Source organism: Hylobates moloch, unplaced genomic scaffold (assembly GCF_009828535.3).
Source record: "Hylobates moloch isolate HMO894 unplaced genomic scaffold, HMol_V3 SCAFFOLD_18, whole genome shotgun sequence".
Taxonomy (NCBI): domain Eukaryota; kingdom Metazoa; phylum Chordata; class Mammalia; order Primates; family Hylobatidae; genus Hylobates; species Hylobates moloch.
The window spans coordinates 27524426-27539718 of record NW_026652293.1 but is presented as its reverse complement, the minus strand read 5'-3'; the positions used below and the strand labels follow the sequence as shown (position 1 = coordinate 27539718).

Below are 15293 nucleotides of genomic sequence, written 5' to 3'. Positions count from 1 at the left end.
AATATATATCTCTGTATTAGGGTTCTCCAGAGCACAGAAATAATAGGATATATACATATATGAAAGGGAGTTTATTAGGAAGAATTGGCTCACACAATCTCAAGTCAAAGTCCCACAATAGGCCATCTGCAAGCTGGGGAAGAAAGAAGCCAGTAGTGACTCAGTCCAAGTCTAAAACCCTCAAAAGCAGAGAAGCCGACAGTGAAGCCTTGAGTCTGTGGCCAAAGGCCTGAGAACCCCTGGCAAACCACTGGCGTAAGTCCAAGAGTCCAAAGGCCGGAGAACCTGGAGTCTGTTGTCCAAGGGCAGGAGGAATGGAAGAAAGCATCCATCATGGGAGAAAGAGGAAAGCCAGAAGACTCAGCAAGCCAGCTTATCCCACCTTCTTCCACCTGCTTTGTTCTAGCTGTGCTGGCAGCCAACTAGATAGTGCCCACCCACATTGAGGGGGTCTTCCTCCCCCAGTCCACTGAGACTCAAATGTCAGTCTCCTTTGGCAACACCCTCACAGATGCACCCAGAAAGAATACTTTACCAGCTATCTAGGTATCCTTCAATCCAATCAAGCTGGTACCTAATTTTAACTATCACATCTAGTATAACCTCATCTTTGCCAAACTGTGACCTTACCTCACATCTGCTCACACTGTAGCAGCCTGTATATTCCTGACTCAGACCCCTTCACAACTTAATGAACGTGATACTACTCACTCAGAGGAGTAATGTGGCTCATTATGTACGTTAAAAATTTTATGAATAAATTGACTTTGAAACACAACTCTTCCTAGCTCAGATAAATCCTGTTCAACATCTAATATCTAGAAAGTTTCCTGTTATGCTCTGAGCCTGAATGCTGCTGCTAGATTTCCCTCTTCTTATCTACAGAAGCCATGAGGTTAGGGTAACTCTGCAGGAGTAATACTTCAAGACATTCTGTGGTGGAAAGGTGCTTTTTGGAGCCACATTCTAATTTTAATATAACTCACAGGTTGAATCTAGATGATATAAAAGACCAAATAGAAAGACATTAAGACAGCAATTTTGGCCTCACTAATTTTAGGACACACACACACACACACACACACACACACATATCTATATAATTTTATTACATTTATAAAAAGTTTATTAAAATGGCTAACATACTTTGGAAGAGAAGGGAAGGGAAAGAAATATGGCTGGACCTCCTCTTTGCTTGATTCAGTTACAGAATTAGCTTAATTTTCTTTGCCCCTCCAAGGCCTTCGTGTCATTTAGTTCTCCTCTAATCCCATCAGGTTCATAACTCATGAGACTCCAAAGTCTTCTCCCAGTACTCCTGCAGTTTCCTAAAAGCTTTCTTGCTTATGTTCTCACTGCCTTCTGATTATTTGTGTTGATTATACCCTTTTGTACTTTGATGCAGGGCAAAACTCAGCCCCTTCCATATATCACAAGAAATATATCAATAGCAAGCATTTTGTGAATTTGGTAGATTTACTCGTAGATTTGGGGGCTATGCCATAAAGCACCTTGTGCTTTTCCTGCTCTTTCCTTGGCCACCACCCCCTTGCCTCTCCATTACATTTCTCTGCTTCTTGCCTCTGGATAGTCCCGGAAGTTCCATATAACTCTCCTCCTATTGTGTAAAGCAGTTCAGCATATTTCAACATTTACCCTCAAACCAGCATGATTAAATTCATTGAGATCATCATGAGAAATGCGTGGGGTAGCTGTAGAGTTTGGTTTCTGGAGCTTCACCGAGTTCAGACTCCAGCTTTGCCACCTGCTGTATCTGTTACTTTGAGCAAGTCACTTAACCTCTCTGATCCATGAAGTGAAGTTGATAATAATACTCTCTCACAGGGACTTTTGTGAGGATTAAAAGTGAGAATTTGTATAAAAAAATTAAGCTTTATATATAGTGTGCATTTTGTGCACGTTAGTGCTTTTTTCTCCTCCCTTTTCCATTTATTGGTGGGTTATACCCTCATTATACATAAAACCTGTTTGTTTCTATTACACTAATATTTTTTAAAGGGAGCTTAGATAAGAAAGAGGTGAAAACAATAGCTTACTTTAATAGATATCAAACTATTGGCACTTTCTCATGAAGAAATTCATGTGGTGTTTAGTGTTCCTAAAATACTGTTCAAGTATTATAATTCTTTTAAGACAATAATTAAATAATGATAAATGCATGAATTAACATCAGAGGCCATTTTAATACTAAACTATTTTAAAAACTTTAAATTAGCTCATTTTTTTCTTTTTATTGTATATTTAAACCACAATGTTAGTTTACTTAGGATGTCCTTTGTTTCCGTTACCCTGGTTAGCCCAGAGTTGGATTAATTGCATATAAAAATGGACTCACTTGAAGATATCTTTTATTTACAAACACTTAAATTAGTTGAAGACATTCCTACTGTCTACAGTATAGTATAGACACATGAAATTAAGATATTTTGTTATTTATTACTCTTCATATTTTAGCAGAGCAAAATACTCTTCATATTTGCTCAGAGAATAGTAAACCTATATTCTTATTTTGCATACTTTATTATTTGGTGTGGTTTTTGAAGGATCAAAGTTAATTTATATTACATTAATTTTATATAATTTATAAGGGGCTCCCTCTTCATCAAATCTGCTTTAACGTGTTATTTAGTAATAGAGGTTAACATATTTTCAAACACTTGTATAATTTCTGGTTTTTTCTCACTCAGCTATTAAGTACATTTTAAAAACCCACCTTTGTTAGTTGATTTATGCACAGAACACTTGGCAGATGATTAGCACTTGATAGCAGTCATTTGGCAAATTACATGTCATATTTGCCCTTAGTAACCTCAACAGCTGTTTCATCATAAGGGACTTTCTGAGGAGCAAGGCAACTAACAGTAATATATGATGTTAGTGAAAAAATAAAAATTAACTCATTGTAATATCAAGAATTCTAATTGACTTACATGAAATTAGTAGGTGATAGTGTCTTCACTAAAGCTCTACATTATCTAAAGAAATTGATGTTACAATTGCCAAAGTTTTATATAACCCTATAGGAAGTCCCTGATTTAAAATTGAGTCATGATCCATAGTTTCCTTTTTTAATTTATTATGTGGAATTCATAACACATATTCATTGAGAAATAATGGAATAAGGGTGGTACTAAGATCCCTACACTTACACATATAATCTTTTGTAACCTTTATGCAAATGAGCCATAGTAACTAGCTGCATCATTTATGCTAAGAACGTAGCAACAGCTTTCATGATGATGGGTTTTTTTCTTCTTTCTCCTCCTCATTTTACTACCCTTTGAGTTCTTGAGATTCTGCTCAATGAGGAAGAAACATGGTAGCAACAGGGACAGATCTTCTCTTCCTTCTTCTCCACATTGCTAAATAACAAAGAGTTGCAGTGATTCTGAGAATATTGCGTAGTTTGCACAGCTCTGGAAGTGGCTCACTGGTAATCATGATGTGTGAATTCATCTGGCTGTCCACCAGATTAAAATGTATATACACAAATATGGCTGTCTACCAGATTAAAATTTATATATATATATATATACTTCCAGTGCATTCTGTCATTGCTATAATACCTCAATATGTGCCCTCTCAGTGTTGAGTTTGAAATTGATAATCGGTACATTAGTGTTATGTGAATTTTTTCTTTCACTCCCATCTCCTACTTAAATGCTGGAATTATGTGGTCATTTTATTTTGAGACAGAATCTTGGTAATCTATGTAATAAAATAATGGTGAACTCTTGTTCATAAGTCTTAGGTGGTTTTTGAAATGCAAATTCCTAGACTGCCCTGACCTAATATTCTGATTCAGTAAATCTAGGCTGGAGCTAAGGACTTTGCATTTTTAATAAATGCTGAGTACCTTTGCTAGAACACTGCTGAGCTGAGGATGCCAGGTTGCCAAAATCTGAAAATGTTCAGCTCTATTGCTTGCACTGGCTGCAATGTCCTAGAGGCAAAGGAGAAATAAATATTTTCTAGAATTGAACCTGGATGTATTTGTGGAAGAGGATTTCAATATTTGCTAAACATCTACTATGTTAACAATAGTGACCAAAACAAAGATCCCTCATGGAGCTTTTACAGATTTATTTCTAGCCCATTCACTAGTGACTAAACACTTATATCTTTTATCATTAGGCATGAAACATATTACTGAATCGTTTTTTAGAGCTGTCCCATGGGGTATGTATTACAAAACTTGCATTTAAAATATAGAATCATAGTTCTGTTGAGAACATCAGATCAGAGCCTCAGTTTTTGGACATCGATCCTAATTAAATATTGTGCAGTTTCCCATACTGGCGAGGGTTGCATATGACCAGCATACTAGATCAACTGCTGACCAAGTTTGTCATTTAACATTTTCAGACCTCAAGCAGTGGAAGGCACTCTGTTCGCATTACTGGCCTCAGTACTATTGATTTCCGAGCTGGCTTTTCTCGAAAGCCCACCCTGGACTTCAAAAAAACAGTCAGCAGACCAGTGCAAGGTTTGTATGTGCATATTATTTAAATTGACATAATAGATATCTAAATGAAAAATATTTCTCAGACTGTCTATAATTTTATAATTTTGTAGTATTCAATAAAATTGAGAAGCATAGCTTTAAATGTGACTGTTCTCTTGGCCTAATCACTTTCTCAAAGTGTAATCCCAAGACCACTGATATAAAAATCACTCAGGATGCTTGTTAAAAATTAAGATTCCTGGACCCCACTCCAGATCTCCTGAATTAGAACCACGGGAGGTAGGGCCCAGGAATATGTACTTTAGTGAGCACCTCAGTTTATTCTTACACTTACTAAATTTTGAGAATTACTAACCCAGATCTTGAGATTTTTTTTCTTACCGAAATCTATAAATTACCTATTGTCAAGGTAAAATGTGTGTATATAGCTGAAAAATTAAACATGTCACGTATCATTGTATTTCAAAGATAAAATTATTGATTTTTAAGCCTTGTCCTCCTCTTATTTTATTCATACATTAAGATTTATAGTTTTCTAGCTGAAAAGAAGCTTAACTATAATGTAACAGTTAAAGTTTGGGGGAGGTTATTGTTCATTTATTTTTATTGCTGCATTTTCTGGAAAGATACAAAATAATTTATCTTTAAAAGTATTCATGTGGTCAAACATTATATAACAATTTTCACAATTCTAATTTTTTTTACATGTAAACATAGTTAAAGTACTATAAAAGTTATTTCTTAGGATGTCCTAAGTTTCTCTGGTCATGCATAAACTGTCTTTTATGTAGAAGCAATTCTGCAACTGATCCAGAAATTATAGGCATCCTTATGGTACTCATATATTATTATCATGCAAATACTTATTTGATACATAACTTGAATTGCATGTTTCTTGTAAATGATAACAAAATCTTTCTCTTGTAGGAATACCTACCTATGTACTGCTCAATACTTCTGGAATTTCCACTCCAGCTAGAATAGATCTTCTTGAACTTTTGAGTATCTCAGGAAGTTCTCTTAAGACTATTCCTGTTAAATATTACGCAGATCGAAAACCTTACGGCATATGGAATATTTCTGACTTTGTACCACCAGATGAAGCTTTCTTTCTCAAAGTAACAGGCTATGATAAGGATGATTACCTCTTCCAGAGAGTATCAAGTGTTTCCTTTTCTAGTATTGTCCCAGGTGAGACATCATTTTATTCAACATTGAAATATTGACAGTTTAAGGGGGTGATGTTGTCCCATAGGTAAATAATGGACTATCAAATAAAAAATAATGTCTTCATATTATTACTGCATCACCAAATTGATGGACATTTACATGTAGGGTAACACAGTTTTTCTTAGCTGTTAAATAGCACATCCAAAGTTTCATGTTAAGTCTCACTGATTGCAGATCTGAGAATTTTGATTAGTCAGTGTAAGAGCTGGAACTGGAAAATTCTGGTACTATCTTTCCCCCTAAAAAAGCGGGGCACATATATTTGCTTAAACTATCTAAACTGGCTAAATGTTTATATACAATTGTCAGAAACTTTCTGCTCCTAGATGGTAGTTCATAGTAAACAACAGGTGATCACTGCCTTTATTTGTCTAGTTGGTTAGTTAGCTAGTTAATTGTACATTTGCTCCTATGTAGAGAGGAGATTACAGATTAGATATTATTTGGAAGCATCAGGTAGCATTTCAGCTTAGCTGTACTTGAGCTATTTTTCAAGGCTCATGACTGAACTCTGACTCAATCTTTTTTGTTTTTTTTTTGAGACGGAGTCTCGCTCTGTTGCTCAGGCTGGAGTGCAGTGGCACGATCTCAGCTCACTGCAAGCTCCACCTCACAAGTTCACCTCATTCTCCTGCCTCAGCCTCCCGAGTAGCTGGGACTACAGGCACCCGCCACCTCGCCCAGCTAATGGACTGATAAAGATATAGGATTGTTTATAAAATTGTATGGTACTATTAGTGCTATTAGGTGGAGGGACAAAAATTTATCATTTATACATAAGATAGTGATTTGGGAAATTCAGGAACAATTCTATAGCTATTGTTTAATAGTTGTAGAGTGGTGAGAATAGAACCAACCTCAGTATTTCCTCATATACGATATTCAAATTTGGCTTAGCCCCTAATATGAACGCTACAAAATCTGATGGATTCCTAAAAGTCATTTTTTACATTTATTTTGGAAAAACAATTTGATTCTGAGATACGTGGGTTCTTATGTTTTTGAAATAAAAACATATTCTAAAATTGACATATTATTGCTTATTTGGTAGTATTTTTTCTATCTTGGTGGTACAAAAAAATACGGTGTCTTGAAAACTATGGAGTCTTAGATTCAATGAATACTGTAGTAAGGGGCTCATAAAGATATCCAGAAATCAACTAGCTTTGAACAAATAAAGATAGAAAAAGTAATTTTTAGTGATCTGGGTTAATTGGAATGCAGAGGATTTACTGGAATAATTTAAGTATAAAGATTTTGAATGGATTAAGAGGCAGTACTTAACGTCATTGTGACCTTCTTGCTTAAGTTTTTTTTGTTGTTGTTTTTGTTTTTGTTTTTTTTCCTAGATGCTCCCAAAGTTATGATGCCTGAGAAAACCCCAGGATACTATCTGCAGCCAGGCCAGATTCCCTGCTCTGTTGACAGTCTTTTGCCCTTTATCTTGAGCTTTGTGAGAAATGGAGTTACACTTGGAGTAGACCAGTATTTGAAGTAGGTACATGTTTCTGTCAGTAATAAGATTCAGCATTTAACATGTAAATATAAATAGACTATTATCGCAATGTACTTTTTCACTGAAAATTCTCACTTGCTACATGTCTGGAATATAGCAGTGAACAAAATGGACACAAATCTGTGCCGTTGTAGAGCTTATATTGTCATAGAAGGAGACAGTAAACAGAAGATAAATATAATAATATAATAAATGCTGGAACATATTCAAATGTTGACTCATGTGTTATAGAATCTGAATGTTTTTTAATTTGTGGGTCTGTTGTTAAGACAAATGCAGAATTATGAAAATGATGTTAGGTATAAAATCATGAAAGGGGACCTTGCAAATGAGAGGTCCTGAAGCTTTAGCTTTATTGGCTTCATGGTAAAAGTGTTTCTGAATCTGATTTAAAGTATTATGATAAGTGAATCTGGTAAGCGTAGAACAGGTTAGTTGGGTTGAATACTGCTGGTAGGTGGAGTGGATGTAGCACTGGCCAATTTAAAATCCTAAAATTCAGAGTAAGGGGCATTGGAGCAAAGACATAAAGATGCCAAGAAAGATGATCAACAAGGTATCCAGAGGAGAGTATTCAAACACAAGGAGGAGCAAGTGCAAATGCATGAAGGCTGGAGTGGACTAGGCACGTGGGACAGACAGAGAGGAGGAGGCCAGTATGGCTGAAGCCCATTGAGCCAGGAGGAGAAGGGGAGCAGAGAAGGTCAGAGAGGCATGGTCTGTGCTGCAGGTGGGTGACAGGTGGGTCAGAGCAGGTGTGGCGCCTGCATATAACAATCAGCAGGAGTGGGCTAGAGGGCACCAACTTTTCCTTGTGAAGTTGGGTAACTTTTTTAGACAAATACAAGTAATTTAATGATAAAAACTAAGTAGATCTTGAAAGCTGGAGAAAAATGATTTCTGGAAAGTGTTGCCTTTCAATTTAACGTGAAACAAACAACATTTTGGGAAAATCTCTAGGAATTATTGTTTTATCAGACTTTTATACTGTTAATTCAATATCAACATAACTTCCATAAGATGTTAAATGTTTGACAGTCTCAGTTTATACAGTCACTTTATGGGGAGTCATTTTAATCAAAAATTTATGGCAGGAATGTTCGTCGTAAGTAGGACATTTTCTACTCTTTAAAGATTAAACTGTATTATTTCCTGTCCCTTACATAGTATATCTTAATGATTTATTTAGCTGTGTATTTAATAACCAGCAACATAATTGACCGGGATATAAAATGATGAAGCTACATAGCTAGCTGGTGAAATCAAATAGTTCTGTTTTATGTTTAAACAGTAACATTTTTCAAAGACACTTGAGATTCTTTAGAAACATTAATTCATTAATTCCACACAATTCCTGGGAGGTAAGCCATGAGAATTCTTTTTCTCATTTTTCCAGCTCTGTGGCCCAGAGATATGACATGCTTTGCTGACATGTATTAAGCTCTTTGGATGTGACAAGTTAGAGACAAAATTAGGCATGAGTGATGATAGACTGATACTCTAATCCTGATTCACTCTCATGTCCCTGCCCTAGATTTCCTGATAACATGAAACATGTGACTTAATGTTTGTTTATGTCAGTCACTTTGGTCACCAGGGGATGTAAGAGAGAATCCGTTTGCATTAGCAGCAGGGTGCATTTTTATTTGACGTGTTCTTTTCCCTATTCCAAAGTCTACCCTTCAAAATTTTTTTGTTATGTCCACATAGTGCTTAATGTCAACTGAGAAGGCTCCATGAAAAAGAGAATTATTTTCATGTAACATTTCATCATCAAGAAAGGAACAAGTATAACTGTAAAGAACATTCTTCAAGCATTTAGTAAACTGGTTGTATGTCTTTGGACAAATTACTTGTCCTTTCTGTATCTCAACGTTCTCATTTTTTAAAAGGGATTTAGGACTCAAAGAAGCGTCAGTTTCTGTTCTAAAATTTCCATCAATCTGTTTTTGATGAATTCTAATGTATGCTTAGCTTTTAAGTAGGCACTGAAGAAAACACCAAAGATGTACGTATTCCAAACCCCTACCTTGCTGAAACTTACCAGTACCTCCTAGATGATGACATTTACAAATCTGTGCTTAGTATACTCCTGTTAAGCATTGAAGATACAGCTTACATGATCAGTGTGGTATGGAGTCAAGCAGTATTCTGCTTTTATTCTGAAAGTGACAAGAAGAACCACTGGCATGTAGTGCCTACAGAATTGAAAGGAAGCAATGTTTAACTAAAGTGAATTTTCTCAACTATTAAAACATATGGATCAATGACCTTGCTTTGTTTCTCACTTTCCTAAGGCACAGAAACCTGTTTTAACTTTTTCTTACAAACCCTAGTTGTACCAAATATGAGTTAAGAGCTCAGTAAGTTCTTCTTGGTTTTTTGATGATAAATATGGTGTGTTTGGATGGGGAGAGATCTGGAGATATCATCATAAGGTATTATATTTTATACCACTTTCAGAATTCAGTGATAAGTCTCTTGACTGCAGTGGGCTTTTTACCTTATCGATATCTTGACTTTTTTAAAGGTTATAAGTAGCTATAGATGATACAGGAGAAAAATTATGAAAACATTTTTGACATTTCAGCCACACTTTAAAACAGAATAATGCCTATTTTTGTAGGTCATTGAGCTCTTTGAAACAGATTAAATATCTATTACTAAGACACTTCCAGAAAATGAGAAATAATTTAAACAGTGTTAGAGAACAAAGAATAAATATTTATTAAATGAGTGAATACATAATAAATATAGTAGAGGGATTTTTTTAACTTTAACTATAAAACTGATCATTTGTTTTCATTTCTCATTGTGAATGTAGGTTGAACGATATATGGCCTATCACCCCATGTGGAGCTTATCTAAAAGAAAGTTAAGGAGAATTTATCTTCTTAGGATCAAAAAGTAGATTTCCTACCTTCACATTTATATATTGCCTAATTAAATTGCTTTGTCTAAGATTCCTACTGACATGACCAAAAACTGGAAAAAATAAAAGCAGAGAGGATTAATGAGTATTTCTTTGCCAGCTCTGTTATCTAATATTTTGACATAGCTAGAAAATATTTCCCTAAATTTTCAATCTCTATAATTATTGTTTATGTTGTGTCTTTTGCTCAGAGTAGAAAAGCCTCATTTTCTAGTGAAATATAAATGGTGTGTCATTTTAAGTTAAAAAGAACTCTGCAGTTTTATCAATTTATTTTCTTTACATTGTTCTTTCGAATGAACCTTCAAAAGAAATAGTGAATCATTGCTTTCAACTTGGTCTTATTTTATAGTAACTAAAAGTTTTCCATTTTCTTACCTCCAGAGAATCTGCCAGTGTGAACTTAGATATTGAAAAGGTCACTTTGTCTGACGAAGGTTTCTATGAATGCATCGCTGTCAGCAGTGCAGGTACTGGACGGGCACAGACATTTTTTGACGTATCAGGTAATTATCACTAATTTCTTTGCAGTTGTCCAAGTATTAATGCAGCTATGGAAATGGGATGTTTGTTAACCAGTTTGTGTTTATACAATTGTCTTTATGATTATTTTATTACTGTCTGTCTCTCCACTGAATTGAGAACTCAAATCCTGGCTTCACCATGTATCAGATACATGACTCTCCTTGGGCTAATTGTTTAAGAACTCAATGCCTTGGTTTCCCTAACTATAAAAAAAAGCATAATAACAAGAACAGTCTCTATTTCATGGGGAAACTGTGAGGATTAAATGATATGTAATATATGCAAGGCACTTAGAAGAGAGCGTGCCACATAGAAGCACTTAATAGACATTAATGATTATTATTATTATTATCATTATTGTCAGGGATTAATGAATAGTTTTTGAAATCATCATATACCATTTTCCTGTGAGAAAATAAAGTTTAAGTGAAGGATCTATTCTAATCAATACAAGGTTAAATGTTCTCCTCTTCCATATTCATAATGAGCAGAGCACTTTTATGAATAGATTCTGACATTTAAATTGAAGATAATAATGAAAATGATTACGTTCTAAGAACACAGGACCTCAGTGGCTACAATATTCGCACTAAGAAGAATTAGCAGAAATAAAGCTAATTATTTTACATTCAGATAGTATGTTTCCTATGAATAGATGGGAGATATAGTTCATATTATTTTATATACATCAAAGTGAAAAAAATAATTTTTCGCCTCATCTCACATAATTTTTAGGGGAAAAAAGACTACCATTTATAATCAATTGATCAGGATTAAGCCATTTACACTGCATTTATCTATAATTGGAAACTTTGTTTTGGCTGAATGATTTTCTTTTTTTCTTTTTCTTTTTTTTATTATACTTTAAGTTTTAGGGTACATGTGCAGAATGTGCAGGTTTGTTACATATGTATCCATGTGCCATGTTGGTGTGCTGCACCCATTAACTCGTCATTTGGCACTAGGTATATCTCCTAATGCTGTCCCTCCCTCCTCCCCCCACCCCACAACTGTCCCCAGAGTGTGATGTTCCCCTTCCTGTGTCCATGTGTTCTCATTGTTCAATTCGCACCTATGAGTGAGAACATGCGGTGTTTGGTTTTTTGTCCTTGCGATAGTTTACTGAGAATGATGATTTCCGGTTTCATCCATGTCCCTACAAAGGACATGAACTCATCATTTTTTATGGCTGCATAGTATTCCATGGTGTATATGTGCCACATTTTCTTAATAATCCAGTCTATTGTTGTTGGACATTTGGGTTGGTTCCAAGTCTTTGCTATTGTGAATAGTGCCGCAATAAACATACGTGTGCATGTGTCTTTATAGCAGCATGATTTATAGTCCTTTGGGTATATACCCAGTAATGGGATGGCTGGGTCAAATGGTATTTCTAGTTCTAGATCCCTGAGGAAATGCCACACTGACTTCCACAATGGTTGAACTAGTTTACAGTCCCACCAACAGTGTAAAAGTGTTCCTATTTCTCCACATCCTCTCCAGCACCTGTTGTTTCCTGACTTTTTAATGATGGCCATTCTAACTGGTGTGAGATGGTATCTCATTGTGGTTTTGATTTGCATTTCTCTGATGGCCAGTGATGATGAGCATTTTTTCATGTGTTTTTTGGCTGCATAAATGTCTTCTTTTGAGAAGTGTCTGTTCATGGGTGAATGATTTTCCACCTGCCTAGTGGACTAGTGTTGCTATGTGTTTAACTGGAGCCTATTCTGACCTATATATTGCTGCTGTTGAATTTATTGCAATGTCTATATTTGCTTTTAGTACTGGTGTGCATTTTCTTCAGACAATTTAAGACAAAGGAAGCTTATAATTATAGGTATATCATATATTTAGAAGTCTAGGATTTGTTGTTTGCTATCAGTAAGTTCAAGGTGAACCTTAAAGCAGAAGCATGCAAGTCAGACAAGCATATTCTTCTTGCAGTTAAACTATTTGTATTCTCTTACTGCTAGAAAAATAAAGTTTGTCTTCTGAAACAATTTAGCAAGTTGACATACATCACAAACTATTCATTTTTTCATATCCAGTAATTATGAAAAGCATTGGAGTCATGTGAACATTCCTCAGCTTCTGGGAAAACAAACACTCAAACACTTGAGTATTTTTCCCAGCAATGCTTTTTAGGAGAAGGACAACAGGGAAAGAGGTTTGAGTGAGTCGATTCAGACATCTTGCATAAATAACTGGGAAGTGCCAGGAAGAACTTGTGAACTGACTGTCATGAATTGGGCTTGACGGTGTCAGGAACTTCCATATGTGTATTCTACACATGCCCTTCTAGTAGCCATCTGTGGTCTGTGCCAGCCGGGCAATGGAATAACTAGGAAATTGTACTGTGCCCGAGCTGATTTTCAGGGAATTGTTTTCCACTCAGTCAATTTAAAAAGAAGAGGGCAGAAACAGTGATGGCAAGGGCAATGATTATAACAGCAGAAGTCAAAAGTGAATGCCCCTTTGAACTTGAAAGAATAGACTTTTTTTTCTGGGTTAGCTGTTGCCTACACCAGCCTTTAAGCTCCACCCACTTCTGGATTTCCCTTAGGCTAGGCTGAGGTCCCAGCTCAGCCACCCCACTATAGCTACTTATCAGCACACTGGAATCAGGTGCAAATTCACAGGATAATTAGATCTTATATTTTTAAAGGTGTATTAGGAAACAAAGCATTATTTAATACTAATATTCTCATGCCATTATGGATATTATTTTATAAAGTCAAGGAACACCCAAGAGCAGTTTAAAGGAAAGCCCAAGTTCTACCAATATGTTGCATCAATTTTTGCCAGCACTTTTTTTCTAGTTGACATGTGTGAGGACTTTTGGTTCAATTGAAATATTGGTTATTGGGTTATTGATTGTTTTAAATGCACAACAGGTGTAGAAAGCATTGTTCTTCTCTTTTATTGAATATAAACACATAGAATCTAATGAATAAAACTGCAGAAGCATGAAAAACTTATTCTTTTCATTACATTTGGTAGTTTAGTTTGATACTAAGTTATATTAATTATCTGTACTGAATTGTTTTACTAACACAATGACCTTCACCCAATACACACACACACACACACACACACGCACACACACACACACACACAGAGTACTAAAATTCTGAATTTAGGTAAAATTCTGAAGAGAGAAAACTTGTCAAGGGCATGTCAGTGACAGTAAACCTTAAATTATAATTACACAATATTCTTTTAGAAACGCTAAGATTTGGAAATAATCTTACACCACCTTATCATTTGATAGCTAAAGAAGCAGAACCCAGAGAAAGCAAGTGACCCATTTATGATCAAAAGGGTAGATAGGTAGTAAGATGTAGATTCCTGGCCTCCCGATTCTCAGTCTCATGGTCTTTACTTAATGTCGAAGCCTATGCTTGTCACCTTTCCTCCCTCATTATTGAGGTTTCCTTTCTGCTACCCTAATCCTAGCCTGCTTTCACTCAGGAATGGCTGCCCTTTGTACTCCTAGAACAGGTTATTTCTGATAATCTGTAATCTTGGCCTCCTTCACAAACTGCTGTAATTCTCCCTCATCACTCCCCTGTTCCTACCAAATTTATTAACGTATGCCTAAATATTTCAGTGTGTATAATATTTATTGTCTTGAGGTATTTATGCAGTGGTGGTGTCGTATGCCATTATTTCAAATCTCATCCGCTCATGTATGTTATTAGAAAGTTGTCGTGTACTTATTTGAATTTATATTTGAAGAGGAACTAGAATCTGGGGTGGAGTTTTCATGCAAGAGGGTTTTTGGAGAGTTCTGTAGGGAAAAGCACCTGTAAGGGGATGAAGGAAGTGGAAGAAAAGGAACTGTGCTACAGTTGCAGCAAGGGACTACAGGCAGCTCTGGAGCTGGGAGGGCCCTGAATTGAGCCAGGAGAGCTGAGTCTTTCTTCCTTCATTAAGAAGTAATTGGATGTGGGCAGCACTGGAAAGGGGGGTCTAACCTTCAGCATGTTCGTTTCATAGGGATCTGAGAGCTAGAAGGAGTCTTTATGATAAAGTAATCATCTTATTTTTCAGATAGAAAAACTGAACTATTAATATCACTAAATTGGCTTATCTAAAGTCACACAACTAATTAGGGGTAGAACTAGGTGGCCTATTATTACCAAATTTAGCAAATTAAAAACACGGGATGCCCAGTTAAATTTCAGTATCACATATATGTCACTCTAATATTGCACGAGGCATATTTGTACTAAAATATTATTGTATTTGTATTTTAACTTCAGATTTAACAAAGTGTCCTGCATTTTACCTATGAACCCTAGCCAGACTGCAATCAAAGCTTCCCTTGTCCTGTATTCTTTCCAATGGATTCACTAGCTATTTTCGTAAGATATTTTAAAAAAACATAACAAAATAATTAAACATTATTTTTATAACTTAAAATAGCATATACTACTTAGAAATAGTTTGGAAAACAATGATAAATATAACAAAATATGGAAAACACACATATTATATCACTCAGAGATAACCGCTGTGGTTTTGGTGTATTTGTTTCCAGTCTTCATTCTAGGCTTATGATATTAATCTGTGCTCATATATAGTTTTAAATAGCACAG

General features: G+C 35.5%; 1 protein-coding gene across 1 annotated transcript in view; it reads left to right on the top strand.

Moving 5' to 3' along the window:
* HMCN1 (hemicentin 1) overlaps positions 1 to 15293 on the top strand; it is a 443754-nt gene that overhangs the window by 172389 nt on the left and 256072 nt on the right. The window contains exons 7-10 of the mRNA XM_032137046.1: positions 4387 to 4507; positions 5414 to 5677; positions 7066 to 7210; positions 10549 to 10670. Of these exons, the coding sequence (XP_031992937.1) occupies positions 4387 to 4507; positions 5414 to 5677; positions 7066 to 7210; positions 10549 to 10670 (652 nt within the window). The remainder of the gene's footprint in view (positions 1 to 4386; positions 4508 to 5413; positions 5678 to 7065; positions 7211 to 10548; positions 10671 to 15293) is intronic.